The sequence below is a fragment of the Aptenodytes patagonicus genome, chromosome 11, assembly GCF_965638725.1.
Source record: "Aptenodytes patagonicus chromosome 11, bAptPat1.pri.cur, whole genome shotgun sequence".
Classification (NCBI taxonomy): domain Eukaryota; kingdom Metazoa; phylum Chordata; class Aves; order Sphenisciformes; family Spheniscidae; genus Aptenodytes; species Aptenodytes patagonicus.
The window spans coordinates 13,159,917-13,176,434 of NC_134959.1; the positions used below are offsets into that span (position 1 = coordinate 13,159,917).

The following is a 16,518-nucleotide window of genomic DNA, read 5'->3' on the forward strand; positions in this document are numbered from 1 at the left end:
TAGTTTGAGACTCCTACAAAGCTGTTACTTGAAAATACCTACGCTGGGTACAGGAACATGGAGATTGCCATCTTACATGCATATTTAGTCTTTGGTTATATTATTTCAAATGTTATGTAGCTATGATAGCATGAAATAGATGCCCCTACCTGATACAGAGATAGATATTACATCATTGCTGCTATAATGCTCTGCTGCAAAAGGACTTTTTAAAGGATTTCTAATGATAATGAAAATATTCTGATACAGCATTAAGGATTTTGCTACTGAAATGTGTTTAATGTAAATATGCTGTCAGATACCCTTCAAGTAATTGACAAGAGCAGATGATTAGCAGTGTTCTCAATAGTGTTTTTGCATAATCTTACATTTTGACAGAACTCTTCAGCGGCTTTTTATTGTCAGTGCTCTGCAATCAGCAATACTTTTTCCTTGACATTTACTTTGTCATTATAAATCTTGTAAGTGGTCATTTAACTTGTTCAGTATGCATGTAAGAATATCATTACTAACACGTTTGAAAAAATGTCTTCCTGTTGAGGAACTATTGTGAAAGTAAACTTAAAAATACCCTGAATGAAGTAGGTTGATGGAGTGACTTTATGAAATAAATTCCTGTCTGTGAGCATCTTCTTGCACATTTCAAGGATGATTTCAAAATCACTTTCTTATTGAACATTCGTGTATAAGTCATCAAATTCAACACGGTTGTTGGATTTTTTTAATCAGGTATTTTTTTAATTTAATACTATTGTTCAGTTATGATCATTTACATCTAACTGACCAAAATTAAACTCTTAGGATCCATAAGCATTCATAATTACATACCGCATGTAACGTTAATAGTCAATATAATAAACCTTCATCTTTATTGAAGCATCTCTTGTTTCTACAGCAGTTCTTTAATCTATCTCAATAGATTTCTAGTGTACAGCTCATATAGATTTGGTCAGTGACAAGGGTTAGAGTAGTCTTGTAGAACATTTACTTGTAGCTGTGAAAAGCCCACATTCATCAGAGGATTAGGTCGATCAGATTGTACCAGGATCAATGGAAGGACTGTGTGATCCCTCTTAGGCTGTAATGTGTTCACCTTCTTTGGAGAGAATTCACATACACACACATTTCTCTGTCTTAAAGCCATTTATCTCAGAATGTCAAATTGCAATAATTAACCATTATTGATCTTAAATTCAATTAACTTCATTAACACAGGTCATGATGAGGGTGCTTGTAAGGGAAAGGCTCTTGACAAGTGTCTTTTCTTATATGACATTGAATGTTCACAATCGTGGCTATAAACTATTCATATTGTGCCACAGGAACATCTTTTAAAAATGACAAGAGTTTGGTTGGTGGCTCTGAAGCGACATTTTAATCCCATCCCCCTCATCTTCTAGTTCTCAGGGTTTTCCAGCAAATTTTCTATTCAGGAATCAGTGAACCATTTGTTTCCAGTACATTATCTTAGTATGGTGTTATAGCAAAACCCACCTATTCAAATACCCTTCAGTTCAATAGCTAGTGCCAGATAGAGACTCATTTACAAAGCGTATATTAGTATAGTTAGCAAATGAGTGAAATGAATATTCAGTGCTTCTTTTTGCTATACATACGAAACAAGTTGGGGCCATCTCATAGAGGTAATCCTTAGAATCTCTGCTTTCTCCAAGTCCTAAGATTCATATTGCAGTCAATAGTTGTTTTTCGTAAATGAGGGCTGAATAAAAACTGTGAAAGGACACAAAGCTTTGTTGGCCCACAGTGAACTCCTTTTTTTCATGGAGAAACTTCATTGTAAGTACAAGTTCACAATAGCCGAAATTGTGATTGAAATCATTTGGATTTCTACTCTACCATTCATACAGTTGTATGGAGTTTATTGTAAGGAGGCACTGCAACCAAAATAGCTATTGAAACTACTGTATAAAGGACTTCAATGGGAAGTTCAAGTTTGCAAGAAAAATGAAGGATCAGGTTGAAGGTCTTTTGGTACATTTTGAATGTCTTAAGTAGTCATGATCATTTACAAATAAATCTCCAAGTAGAATGACTCACTGTAATACGTTGAAGCATTTTAGGAGAAAATTTGATTTTTAAAAACTTTACAATGAAGGCTGCAGCTCCAGAGATGTGTGTTAATATTAGTACGGTTAAACACAAATACAAAGCCAGTGTTCTGATTACTGTAAAACTTGTAAGATGTGGACAGATTAGGAGCAACCAAAGATGTGGGAAGATTACAAAAAGTAAGGTGTAAGGTTTTTTTTTTTTTTAGTCTAAAACATGCTAAACTGTAATCAGAAGACTCAGAAATGTGGATAAAGAGAAATTACAACATCACTTTTGTTCAGAAACAGATTTCTGTGACAATTAAATGGTCATTTTGTCACTACATTTGCTATTTCCACTCCACTATACAAAGCATTTACTGAAAAGAGGCAGGGCAGAAGCAGAATGGTTTGATTACTGCATTTGAAGAAACTAAAGTTCCCTTACAACATCTGTTTGCTCAGTGAAGGATTATAATAATTAAGAGCTATTAGAGCCATATTGAGAACTTTTATGCTCATGCCTGCTTATCCTGGAGTTGGCTGTGAATCTTGTATTAGTTTGTTGAATGCCCTGTGTGCTTTTCAGTGATTAAAAGATGCCACCCAAATGCTGGTATCAAGGAGAGATTCTGTCACTGTGTGTTCTAGTACCAATTCATATAGAGAATTTGGCTTGTTCTTTCCAGTGTGTTGATAGTGACTTTTATTTTTTTAAAAAATCCAAGTATTTTTATTCTTTGGGGATTCTGGTAAATATTTTTGTCCACTTGAGGAAATGGTAATTCTGTGCTTAAAAAAATTGTACAGACTCCAAAAAACAATATACCTCCCCAATAAAAATTAGGGTCAGAGCATAACATGAAGCTGTTTTCTCTCCTTATAAACATTTATTTCCCACTGCAGTATGTGCTTGCATGGAGTGGGAAACTCTTACAAGTCTGTAGTACTTCACACCAAGCAACTGTCTTGGAAACCAACGGGAAACCAGTTTTGTCTTAGTTAGAGTGGATTGCATTTATTCATGATGAATAATTTATACAGCAAATGTAGGTGTGTTTTTTCTGTTACTAATGCACATACTAATTGTATTTGTTAAGTTTATGTGAATGTTTTCAGACTATGGGGCTGCTTGTGAACTGTTTACTTCAACAGTCTGTGCCTGGCTCTTGAATCCCTGGTGGTGTTTCCCTTCGTGGCTGATTAGCTGACCCTTAACCTCCCGATGGACAGTGAGGAACTTTATGCTCCTGTGAATGACGTTCATTTGTAGCTTTGGTGTACCTGCAGGAAGGGCATCTCTTCCCCAGCAATGTGGAGGGGTGAGGAGGGAAGAGGAAGGTACTACACGAATGTCGATGAAACGGGAACACCAAGACCCTGAACTGACTCAGACTGAACGGCAGACCCAATGGGTGCTCACAGTCCCTGTTACTCATTCGCCTATTTGATCTAGTCCTGATGGTGCTTGTGAAAAGTTGTTTATGTGGTGACACGGAAGGCCAAGAAGGTTTTTTTTTCTCCTTTTTCAGCAGGATCAGCCAGAAATTCCAGGCTTATGCTCATAGGTGCTGTTAAAATCTCTACTCCCCCAGAGTGCAAAGGGGGAAGGAGATTGATTCCACAACATACAATAGCAAGCATGGTCCTTCTGTCCTCATGGGAGTCCATAATGTTTCGCAGCCCTTCCACGTGATCACTGTGATCCTGCATTGCTTCTGGTAATTAACCGTGGACACACACGGTGGGACATGAACTGTTCCCCAGCTTCTCTACAGCTGTGGTACTTTTGGGAGTCGGTTGTATTGTGTACGCGTGACTGCAAGTTTAGGACAAAACCCATAAAAATCTGTTTTTCCTGACCACGCATAGTCTCTGAACTGTTACTCCCGTTAAGTTTCTCATAAGCATGCCATTCACTTCTAACTGTACAATAATGACGTCTGAAGGCAAGTTTTACATGAGGAAGTCTCTTTAAAAATCTATACTGTTTTGTTTATTATACATGGGAGTAACTTGGACCTTGGGTCTCACTTTAAGTTTTTCAACCTTCAGATCCCTTCTTGTCAAAAACTTCTTGTAGAAGGCAGCAGATGAACTCTTCAAGTGAGACAAATCTCAGACTGATCCTCATGCAACTCTACCCATAGAAGAGTACACTGCAGTGCAATAGGATCATGTGCTTTTCTCTACGTTAGAAAGAAGTGCTGTTATGTTTCACAGGTGGATAATTTGAGCAGATTTTAGAAAAACCCTGCTCAGCTGGTTGAATTCAGGGAGTTTAGGCCCCGGGCAGAAATCAAGGGAGAGCGCAGCTTTGGAGGAGGGAGGCATGATCCATCATGTTACATCTCCAGCGTGGTTCTGGTAGAACAGGCGTTCACAACGTACCTGAAGTCCTGCTCTGCACTGGGAGCAGAAAGCTCTTTGGAGGAGAGTTGTGACAATACTTCTTCTTACTTCAAAAACCTTTCCTATTTTCCTCATTGTGAAAAAGAATTTTGCTGGCAGTCTGCAGATTCAGCATTTATTGGATCCCTGCAGCTTGGCTCAGAGGAGGTTTGTAACCACAGGCTCTGGGTTGTGCACAGTACATGCACCTGTGGGTATTTCACTGGGTTTTTTATCCTTCATAATTGTTTAAGCTGAAAACTGGCAATTATTTTCATTTATACACATATATTGTACTCACATAAACACACTGTGAAGAAGCATAGGAACAGAAACACAAAGTTAAGCCATCTTCTCATATTTTGTGTAAATAGCTGAATTATATATATTAACCTACAGGAGTTACAGGCTCCTTTACTTGTCTTCTTGTCTGGCACTAGGCAAGTAATTTTTAACTTCTTTGGATTTCCAGATTTGCAGCTATGAACTGTGGATAAGAATTTTTCTTCCACAGGGTTGCTGTGAAGAATAAAACACTCGCTGAAGCTTTTGAACACGTCAGTAGAGTGATGCTGTCCAATAGTGCCAAGTTGTTTCTAAGCCATCATTTAATATTATGGCATCCTGTTTTTTCAGGTGCGTATTTAATAAAGGAGATAATACATAAATGTAGTCTTTGCATAGGAATCTCTCATTTAACAAACATCTAAACAGTATTTGGTTTCAGAAAAACGAATGCCTCCCTTATCAGAATTAGTAGCAATTTTTTAATGTTTCCTCTCTTCATTTGTAGGTGGCCTGTATGATACGTTTCATACGGCAGCGTAAAGTCTAAAGTGAACAGGAGACCTGAATCCTGTACCCTCCTTTAAACTACACAAAAACCAGAGGAGTTTGGAATACAGTGACATGAGGAAAAGGTGCCTGCTGTAGACTTGTTTGTTCTGCACTTAGATGGCCCACACTTTAATGACGTATAAACTCATTTCTGTTATCGTCTCTGCACTGTGTATTCTTGTCCATGTAATTCTCAACTCTTAACACTTACAGTTCATTTGAGCTCTCTGAAGTTGCTCCAAATGTAATACCAGTCCAGGATGCTGGATTAGAGCAGCTGGCTAGCTTCCTCTAGCCTATTTCTGAGCTCTCTGTGGCAGACAGCTGCACTATTTTCATGAACAAACACAAGTACATTTTGAAGTTTCTGGTGCCTAACGTTAGCCACCCATTAGATTGGCATGCTGTGTCACATCCGTCCACACTGATTCCCAATAACTTAATACTACACTATTATTGGCATGAAAAGGCTGCAGATTTATCAACATACAAAAAATCCAGCTAAACGAGCATTAATCGTGCACATCACATCAAATTAACATGTTCAAAATTAATATTCTTGACCTTGCCAGTGGGCAGAGCAGAATAATCAGTCTTGCTGTAGGATCGTACTCCGGTGCGAGGTACCAGTGACTTCAGCCGATGTGCGAGAGAAGTGCTGACCTCTCCACTTGGAAATAACATTTCTCTCCCATAATAGACAGTCCTACCTCTATGAAATAGACCCTTTGACCTTTCTAACAGGAATAATGTCCCTGTCAAGGTGCTGGGTAATCAGTATTGCCATGCCTGTTTAGAGACAGTGTAGTCATTTGCCACTCTTGTAAACAGGGCAGCCACTCCTACCTCCCATTTCTATTGCCTAATGAGGAATATGCTAACATCTCTGCCAAGCAGTGAAGTCTCAAATACAATTTCAGTTACATGTGAATTATCAGTCAGTCTCGGTATAGAAATAGCTCATGTTGTGGGTGAAATGTTTGCCTTTCTTCCTGTAAGTGGAAGGCCTGTGGAGTGGGAGTTTTCTAACAGACTAATATTATAACTCTTTTATATGCCTTCATTTGCATTAGGTCTTTGACTCCATCCACTGAGCTGGTTTTCTCTTGCCTCTGTTCATTAATTTTGTGAGTAAGGTTCAAATCATCACAGTCAAATCATCTTCGTGCTGCTGTTTCTCTGTTGACTTTCTCTTGACTTGTGTTCAGACTGTGCCCCCTCTTAACTCTGAATGATCCCACCAAAACTGGGGACTCTTTGAGGTTTTTTCACTGATACTTAAATCTTAAAAAAATATTCTGGTTATTTCGTAGGTGGCTGGTGTCTGCTTTAAAACAGAATGGGAATGATATTTAGGAAAAGGCTGTGCACTGCCAGCAGCACCAGCTGTGGCAGGAGCAGCCCTCTCGCAGCACTGTGCTTCGGCTTGGGGAGCAGGGGGGGTGAGGCTGCAGAGAGAGTTTGGCTGGCCGGGTCCTACTCACTGCTTTGCTTTATGATGTGTTCTGATCTTTTTTCCCATTTTCTTTTTGACTGGGAATATAATATTCATCCCAAAAGCATTGGGAGCGTTACTGCTCCCAGTCCCTTTCTGCTGTTCTCCAAGTGTGAGATGAATATGGATTCAGGTTTTTTAAGGGTTGAGAAGCTTTTTGTCCAAGATGCACTCAAAATCCGGTGTGCATCAGGTGGGAAATGATCCTTAGTATTACACGATGATTTCAAACCATGCATAAATAAATAATAAAGCTGGTTGTAATTTTTTCTAATAAAAAGCTATTAGGTTAAAGACAAAATATTTCCAAGGAACTGAATGGTTTTGATAAACCTTTGTAGTTAAGCATTTTTTCGTGTGAGAAGAATATTTGAATGTTTTGGTACTTTTTCAAGCAAAGAGCTTATATTCTAGTTTAAATATACCCCAGTAAGCTAATTAAAATAAAAGAAAAAGTCTTGGCGAAAAAGCATAATTAAACCAAGACATTTCAAAAGTATCAAAATGAAATATTTGGGTAGATCCAAGCCAAAATATATGGTCTCAGATGCATTTTTCAGGAAATAAGGGAAGAACTGTGCAATTAATTGGTCTGTGGAGAATAGTAAAATATGCCTTTACTGCTGTGGTTTTGTATTTCCAAACAAACTCAAGGAGGTGTGTGTCTGACCATGTTACTGGGTGGATGTTGCCATGGAAGGGATGAAAACCATGCAATGTTTTTCATCTTTCTGCTGAAGAGGACCTCTAGCAGTTGGGGTTTGAGCCAGTCGCTGTTGTGCTGGTGGGCATCTGGGAAGATTGCTGAGTTTGGCCCAGGACATCAGCAGAGTAGCGGCTGTTGTAGCTGCATGGGGACTTCCCCTGCCTGCAGAAACGTAATGGAGCAGTGATATTTCTCTGATCTTGTATAGTAGGTCTCTGGTGTCTGTGTAGAGCCAGGAATATGAGTTTATTAGTGTATATACAATATGTAGATCATTGTGGGCAGGGATGGATCACAATTTATTTCCACTGGCAAAGAAATGATCCATAGCTCAGTTATGAAGGTAATTCCCTCTTGTGTGGAAATGAATTGCATTATACCACAGCTTACTGTTATGTTTTGATATCAAACGTGTTAATTTCATTATTACCTCGCAGTTTAGTTAATAATTATAATAAATATTGACGAGGGAATTGTCTGTTCTCGACCCCTCCGTGGCTGCACCTCCAATAGGTTTCTGGATCCTTTTGATATCCTCTTCTCTAGAAACTGAGGGCCACACCGGGGAACTGCTATCCATTTTTTGTCAAATATTACATCACAGTGACACCATCGCTGAACTTGCAGGCAATTTCCTGGGGGTTATGGTGCCCTTTGAGATGTAAACTAAAATTTTTTCGAGAACTGTAATTTTTTTTTTCTTCTTTTACTCTGGAAAAACAAAACAAAAAAACCAGAACCACCTAATTTATTTCATTTCCATTGTTACTAACTTCTGCCATTTGAATTGCCTTTAAAGTTGTTTTTTTCCCTCAGACTTTGCTGTTGAGGCATTGAAGAACAGTTTTACAGATGCCCTGCTGTTTCAAACATTTACTCCAGACTTGAAAAATACCAAACCATGAGTCTTTTTTTTTTTTTTTCCCCTAAAGAAGGAAACGGCTGAGTAATGATGGGCTGGAGACAGTGCTTCTTAAAGACAGTCTCTCCACCAGGCAGTGAATCTCAATGAAAAAATTTTTTACTATCACCTCCTGATTTTATTCTCCGCTTTCATAGTCTCTTTGCTCTTCCTGTAGGTACTTAACCAAACAAGAAATTTCTCTGCTACGGCCCTCCTTGTCCTTCTTTCTGCTGCAGTGAAGCTGTTACCTTCATCTGTACTCAGACAGAATATAGATCATCTCTCTGGCCTGAGGAAAATCTGGTGGGGCAGGGAGGGATCAGAGATTCCCTTGGCTGCAGATGGGCTCCTTTCCACTAGCACCTGCACTGAATCCCATACTCCCTGCTAGCCTGGGACTGAAGTTTGGCCTTAACCCTCTCTCCTGTTCTGTCCCACATGCTGGTAACAATTTAATTGGGTTTTCGGAGGAGGAAACGTGTCATTTGCCTTTTGCATCGAACCTCTGAGGACAAAGCCTCGGGGAGCTGCAAGCCCTTCAGCCACTGTAAAGCTACCTGTAGTGGTGCTGCAAACCCTTTGAGTATGCCCCAAGTCTGCTATCGCAGGTTGGTTCAGGACTTGTTGGGTTGCCTTTTATTGCCCTGGAGGCAAGCGATGAGGTGACCAGCCCTTGGAATAAGGTGTTAGAAGCTACTGGCATAAACTCCGTTTTAAGATGGTGTTCTAAGTTTTAGGCTAAGAATCTTCCCTGAGCACCCTCATCTCTTGCATAAATCTTTGGTTGATGAAGTTGGGGGGTAATGTCGTGTTTCATCCCTCCTCTCCCTTGTGCAGGGGAAAGAGCAGAAGGAGTTGTTCGTACTGTCACTATATCGAAGTTCCAGATTGCCAGGTTAAATTCCATACTGTTGTTTGTGCCTCATTTCTGGATCAAGGACTGATGTCACAACTTGGCTTCACAACTTGAGCTGAGGAAGGAGAACAGCTATAGAGGAGGCAGCTCCTGGTTAACACGCAAATATGCTTCATAGTTGGTGAAAAGGGCAAAGAAAGCATGAAAGGTAAATAGATTTACATTCAAATGAGCCGCATGCTGGAGGTTTTCCCTAATGTAGAAGTCACTCTCTAAAAAAAACTGTGAATGTGACAATACAAGTGTTTCAGTCCAAACAAAATTCCTAAGGTTTCAGCAGTAAGAGAAATAAAAATGTAAAGAAAAACACAGTAATTAGGGGCTTGATTCTGTGACCCCTGTTTGTGTTGGTGAGCACCGGTCCCCAGGAGCGCTTTCTGTGGTGTGCAGGGACCAAGCCCAAGGGCTTTGGTATGTGATGTAGTGGTGGAAATGGGTGGCACATGCTCACACTGGCACTCAGTGGACAAAAAGAGCAAAAGACAGGTACGCTTAGAGAGTGCTTTGGTGTGCCATCTCAGCCCGCAGGTGTGAATGAGATCTTTTTAATGCAGGCAGTGTGGCAATAACCTTGGATTTTCTTTACCTTGTAAAAAGGGAATTATTCTTCAGTTTCACAACAGAGGCAAAGGAACGGGAGTTGTAAAGGAAAAACTGTTTCCACAAGGTGGAAAAGAGAAAGGGTACATTTGCTTCCAAATCACAGGTTTCATGCTGTCATTTCTTCCTTCTATCCTTCCTTATTCATATCACTAGGATATGGTGTGGTTGGGAAGGAGGTAGTTGGTAGCCAGTTGTTTACACATTATCAGTAATTATTTAAAATTTTTCAGCTTTAGAGAGTAATTTGAACTGCTTTGGTCTCCTTTGCTAAAGTTTTTGGTAGAGTTCAGAAACCTGATGGGACAAATAATTAAGATGAAAAACAATCTGTACCATCCATAGGGGAATGAAAGTATTGAACGAAATCCATTCTTTGTAGTGGTTTTGTTGCAAGTATTTACAGGATAGGCGCTCATCCTTACTACAAATTGCCGACGTGACTGTAATATATGTAAAATAAGGATTCTTGAATTCATTCAAAATATTTTGAAAAAGCATAAAACAGAGCAAAACAGCACAGCTCTATTTCATTAGAGTACATATACTTGTTGTTGAAGTCTGATCTTCGTATCAGCATCTTTGAAACATCTTATAATAAAGTTTTTAACATAATTCTTTCAAACTATGTTCTCCCAAACGTTAAAAATAGGACCCTTGCTGCATGAATTTTCTGCGTTGAAATTGTCTGAGCTGAAATATCTAATCACAATTATGTGTTGCTCTTATGTGATATGTTTGCGCTTTCAAAGGTTTAACTTCTATTCTGAAGATCAGATTATAACTTTACATGCTTGGAGGAAGATTAGCTACCATTCATCCATGTGAAAGAACAGTAGTGAATATTTTGTATTTCCTAACTGAATGAAGAAATACTCCATGTGAAATGAAAAGCCTGATTTCATTGTTACTTTAACAGTTGTTTTGTCTCTTGTGATTTTCTGATAACATTTAAACATACTTTCCCTGAAAGAAGTTTGCAAGGTATATACTGTATGTGTGATGTCTGCTATACTGTTCTACATTTTTCAGTCTGTTGGTTAAAGGAGGTCTTTTTGGGGTGTAAACTGTTATCTTCTCTGCACTTTTGCCTGAATAAACAATCTATAGATTATTCAATGTGTTTAAGATACAGATACCCACGCATTCCAGATGTGTTGCAGAGAAGGTCAAAAGTCAAGTGTCTTCAACTATAGAGTCTACTGGAAATGCATTTTTTTCAAAGTTTGTAATTGTATTTGTGAGAGAGTGCAAGAAAATTTTAAATTCCACTTAATACAGAACAGTCATGTTCTATTTTTGCTTTCTTGCTTAGCTGTAAATTAATGCATTATATAGAAATAGATAATTTTGATCAGTTAATGATCCCTCTCTTAGTGTTTCCATAGTTCTCTTGCCTGAAGGAAAAAACTCAGGTAGACTTAGTATATGTAGAATATGTGCACAGAAGCACCACAGAAAAAAGAATGTGTTTACTGTCAATTCCCAACTATCCTATTCAGGAATAGTATCTTAGATTTACATCACCAGTTGCATTACTTGAGGGGGGGGGGGGGAAGACAGGATCCCTGTTGGGTGCCCGTGTAGCTTATGCTGAGTAAATATTGACAAAGTAGTCTAAAGAGCAAACACTTTGACATTTGTAAGGTCCACTGGAAGGTCTTGTATATATTTATACAGCAAGAATGAGTACAGCATACCAATTTTCTTGAACTAGCTCCTGACATAATTCTGCATGGGCTTTCTTGTTGAGAAAGGTATGTTTAAATGTGAATGGGTCATTTGTTACACCCATAATGAATATCCTCACATTCCTCTTAGTGAGTTGTTTCAAAAGGTTGTGTCACCTGCTTTTACCATCTCCTCCTCTAAAATATGATACTACTAATAATGGTAACTTTTTAAAAATCTCATTTTTTGATGATCGTAACTGGGGATTTTTTTACTTTGTAGGAATTTTTGATGTTTGTTGTACTCTATGTTTATTAAAGATTGAGTCTCAAAACTGTAATGAGCAAAAAATGCTTGCTTAATTTAAATTGTGAATCTGTCTGTTAAGAAATGCATTAGGGGTAGGAGAAGCATAAGACATATTAATTGACAGACAGGAACTGCTGTCTCTGAGGTTGATACAAGTAATTTATTACTTTAGAAATGAATGCCACCTCCAGAATGTGCTTCATTAATTTCAAATTTAGTTTTAATTTCAAGCTGTTGCCCCTTGAGAAGAATAAGGTGGCAAATTATGTTTGAAGAGCAGATTTTTTTCTTGCTCTGAAGAAACACTAAATTTTAACTGTTTAATTTTACAAATAAGTACACTTCTTCGGCTAAAACACTTAAGCGAAAGTATGATCAGCAGAAACTAACTTGTATTTTCTTCTCTTCATAATAGCCTATGTTTCAGACGAACTAAAAGCAGCAGCACTCGTAGAAGAAGATGTGGAACCTGATGAAAATGCAGTTGATGGGGAGCCTTCAGCAAAATACGCATGTCCAGAAAAAGACTTCAGTAAGAACTGCCAAAGCTACCAAAACTCTCCAGCAGCTGAATTTTCTAGCCATGAAATGGACAGTGAGTCACATATCAGTGAGACAAGTGACCGCATGGCAGACTTCGAGAGCAGCTCAATTAAAAATGAGGAAGAGAGCAAGGAGGTTTCAATACCACTGGAAGACTCTACTGTATCGGATAGTTTAGAACAAATGAAAGCTGTATATAATAACTTCCTCTCCAATTCCTACTGGTCCAATCTCAATTTGAACCTTCACCAGCCAATTTCAGAAAAAAACAATGGTAGCAGCAGCAGTAGCAGCAGCAGCAGCAGCAGTTGTGGAAGTGGCAGCTTTGACTGGCACCAGACTGCTATGGCTAAAACACTGCAGCAAGTTTCTCAGAGCAGAATTCTTCCTGAACCAAGTCTTTTTAGCACAGTTCAATTGTACAGACAAAGCAGTAAGCTTTATGGCTCTATATTTACTGGAGCCAGTAAATTCCGCTGTAAAGACTGCAGTGCTGCCTATGATACTTTAGTAGAATTAACAGTGCACATGAATGAAACGGGACATTATCGAGATGACAACCATGAAACTGATAACAATAACCCCAAAAGATGGTCCAAACCTCGTAAACGTTCTTTGCTTGAAATGGAAGGGAAAGAAGATGCCCAGAAAGTATTAAAGTGTATGTACTGTGGTCATTCATTTGAATCTCTTCAGGATTTGAGTGTTCATATGATCAAAACAAAACACTACCAAAAAGTGCCTCTGAAGGAACCTGTTACACCTGTAGCAGCAAAAATTATCCCAGTTACTAGAAAGAAAGCATCACTGGAGCTTGAACTTCCAAGTTCTCCAGATTCCACAGGTGGGACACCAAAAGCAACAATCTCAGATACCAACGATGCACTTCAAAAGAATTCTAATCCTTACATTACGCCAAATAATCGCTATGGTCACCAGAACGGTGCCAGCTATGCCTGGCACTTTGAGGCGAGGAAATCTCAAATTCTGAAGTGCATGGAGTGTGGAAGTTCGCATGACACTCTGCAAGAACTCACGGCTCACATGATGGTGACGGGACATTTTATTAAAGTCACTAACTCTGCCATGAAAAAAGGGAAGCCAATTATAGAAGCCCCAGCGACACCAACAATAACGTCCTTAGTAGATGAGAAAGTCCAGTCTGTGCCACTAGCTGCCACCACTTTTACGTCTCCTTCCAATACACCTTCTAGTGTTTCCCCTAAATTAAATGTTGAAATAAAAAAAGAAGTAGATAAAGAAAGAGGCATTGCTGATGACAAAATGAAAGACAAAGAAAAGTCGAGTGAAGATGAGGAGAAGTATGATATCTCCTCAAAATACCATTACTTGACTGAAAATGACCTAGAAGAAAGCCCTAAGGGGGGATTAGATATATTGAAGTCTTTAGAAAACACAGTTACATCAGCTATAAACAAAGCCCAGAATGGCACACCAAGCTGGGGTGGCTACCCCAGCATTCATGCTGCCTATCAGCTGCCTAATATGATGAAGCTGTCATTGGGTTCATCTGGGAAGAGTACACCATTAAAACCTATGTTTGGAAACAATGAACTAGTATCACCAACTAAAAACCAGCCCTTGGTGTCTCCACCAAGCAGTCAGACCTCACCTGTGCCAAAAACAAACTTTCACGCCATGGAAGAATTGGTAAAGAAAGTCACCGAGAAGGTGGCTAAAGTGGAGGAAAAAATGAAAGAGCCTGAAGGAAAGCTTTCTCCAATGAAGCGTGCAACGCCTTCGCCATGCAGTAGTGAAGTCAGTGAACCCCTTAAGATGGAGTCCTCCAATGATGGTGGCCTTAAAAGCCAGCAGAACAGCCCAGTCCCTCAGAGGGATGGTTGCAAGGATAGTCCAACTGTAGAACCTGTGGAAAACGGGAAAGAGCCTGTTAAGTCCATTGTGAGTTCTTTAAGTAGCAGCACAGCTATCATTACTGATCACCCTCCCGAACAGCCATTTGTAAATCCATTAAGTGCACTGCAGTCTGTCATGAACATTCACCTTGGGAAGGCAGCAAAGCCATCTTTGCCCGCTTTGGATCCAATGAGCATGCTTTTTAAAATGAGCAACAGTTTGGCAGAAAAGGCTGCAGTGGCCACCCCACCTCTACAGTCCAAAAAACCAGACCACTTAGACCGTTATTTTTATCATGTCAACAATGACCAACCCATAGATTTGACGAAAGGCAAGAGTGACAAAAGCTGCTCTTTGGGTTCAGCGCTTTTGTCATCCACATCGACATCTTCTGCATCTTCTTCATCTACAGTGACAACAGCAAAGACATCTGCAGTCGTGTCATTCATGTCAAACTCGCCGCTACGCGAGAATGCCTTGTCAGATATATCTGATATGCTGAAGAACCTGACAGAAAGTCACACATCAAAATCTTCCACACCTTCCAGCATATCTGAGAAATCTGACATTGATGGTACCACAATAGAGGAACCAGAAGAGAGTACACCAGCTCAGAAAAGGAAGGGGCGTCAGTCTAACTGGAACCCTCAGCACTTGCTCATATTGCAGGCCCAGTTTGCAGCTAGTTTACGGCAGACTTCAGAGGGAAAATACATCATGTCAGACTTGAGCCCTCAAGAAAGAATGCACATTTCCAGGTTTACGGGACTTTCAATGACAACAATTAGCCACTGGCTAGCCAATGTGAAATACCAGCTCCGAAGGACGGGGGGAACTAAGTTCCTTAAAAATTTGGACACTGGGCACCCAGTGTTCTTTTGTAATGACTGTGCTTCACAGATCAGAACTCCTTCAACTTATATCAGTCATCTTGAATCGCATCTGGGTTTCAGGTTAAGAGACTTGTCCAAACTGTCCAGTGAACAGATTAACAATCAGATAGCACAAGCAAAGTCACCGTCTGAAAAACTGGTGACGTCCTCTCCAGAGGAAGATATCGGAACTTCTTATCAGTGCAAACTTTGTAACAGGACTTTTGCAAGCAAGCATGCTGTTAAACTTCATCTTAGTAAAACACATGGGAAGTCACCAGAGGATCATCTTCTGTATGTTTCAGAGTTAGAGAAGCAGTAGCATTTGCTTTTGATTAAAATAACTGTAATTTGCTTTGAGGAAAACTGTCAAAGACGCCTTAAAGCTACTGTTTAGTTCTTGGCACATGTTCTTATTTTAACTCCAGAGTCGCTCTGGGCTGAACTGTTTTGTATAACTGTACAGTGTTTAAATAGAGGTGCATAATCAGCTGTTGTTACTGGTAAAATATGAAGGTTAAAATGCAGTGGTAAGTGTTTGGAACTTTGTGTAAATTGGATTTAGTTGCTGTGCATCCCTCTGATGCATCAAGCTGCATGCATTAACAGACAGTTTAATTAAGCATTTATAACTAATTCTGGTGCACTTTTTTCATGTGACCTAAGTGTGCTGGTATTTCTCACCCTATAATCTTTAGCCCTCTGAGTACTTTGAAGCACTTTTGCATTAATTTGGTAAAAATGTATGGATATGCTTTTTTTAAACCTTTACCAGCTTAGTTCCAATTACTAATATGAACCTCCATTTATGCAGAGGTGTCTCACACCTTGAAATTTAAAAATATAATTTTCACATTGAAACATAGATGTATATATTGTATAGATTTCAAAATCTCTTATGGAAAATGTGATTGTGGTTAATACCATTTTCTTTTTCTTCAGCATTTTTAGCAACAGTGGGTTTTGTACCTGATAAGCCCCAGGTATAAACTGTACCTATATATAGTGTATATTTCATTTTTTAGATCTAACGGTTTTTCTTTTAACATCCAAACATTGTAAATTATATGATGAAAGATACCACAGATAGCATTTATAAAGTATTCAGAAACATTATTCTTAAAGCAAAGTATGTTTTGTTTTGTTTTGCTATACAGTACATCTATATTAATAGAGGTTCATGTTTAAATTATACATATTTATTAGTGTTGCTATCATTTGTTTGTTTGGTTTTTTTTAAACCGTCTGAAGAAACAGAAGCCACGGACTGCATTCCTGGCATGCATTCTAACTGTTTTGCACAACATGACTTTTAAAGGTATTTATTAGTAAAAAAAAAAAAAAT

At 39.0% G+C, this 16,518-nt stretch overlaps 1 protein-coding gene across 1 annotated transcript in view; it reads left to right on the top strand.

Moving 5' to 3' along the window:
* The window catches only part of TSHZ3 (teashirt zinc finger homeobox 3), a 64,380-nt gene extending 48,318 nt beyond the window's left edge, over positions 1 to 16,062 (top strand). Inside the window, exon 2 of the mRNA XM_076349183.1 lies at positions 12,296 to 16,062. Coding sequence (XP_076205298.1) covers positions 12,296 to 15,495 — 3,200 coding nt within the window. The 3' untranslated portion in view covers positions 15,496 to 16,062. The remainder of the gene's footprint in view (positions 1 to 12,295) is intronic.
* The last annotated feature ends 456 nt before the right edge of the window (positions 16,063 to 16,518 follow it).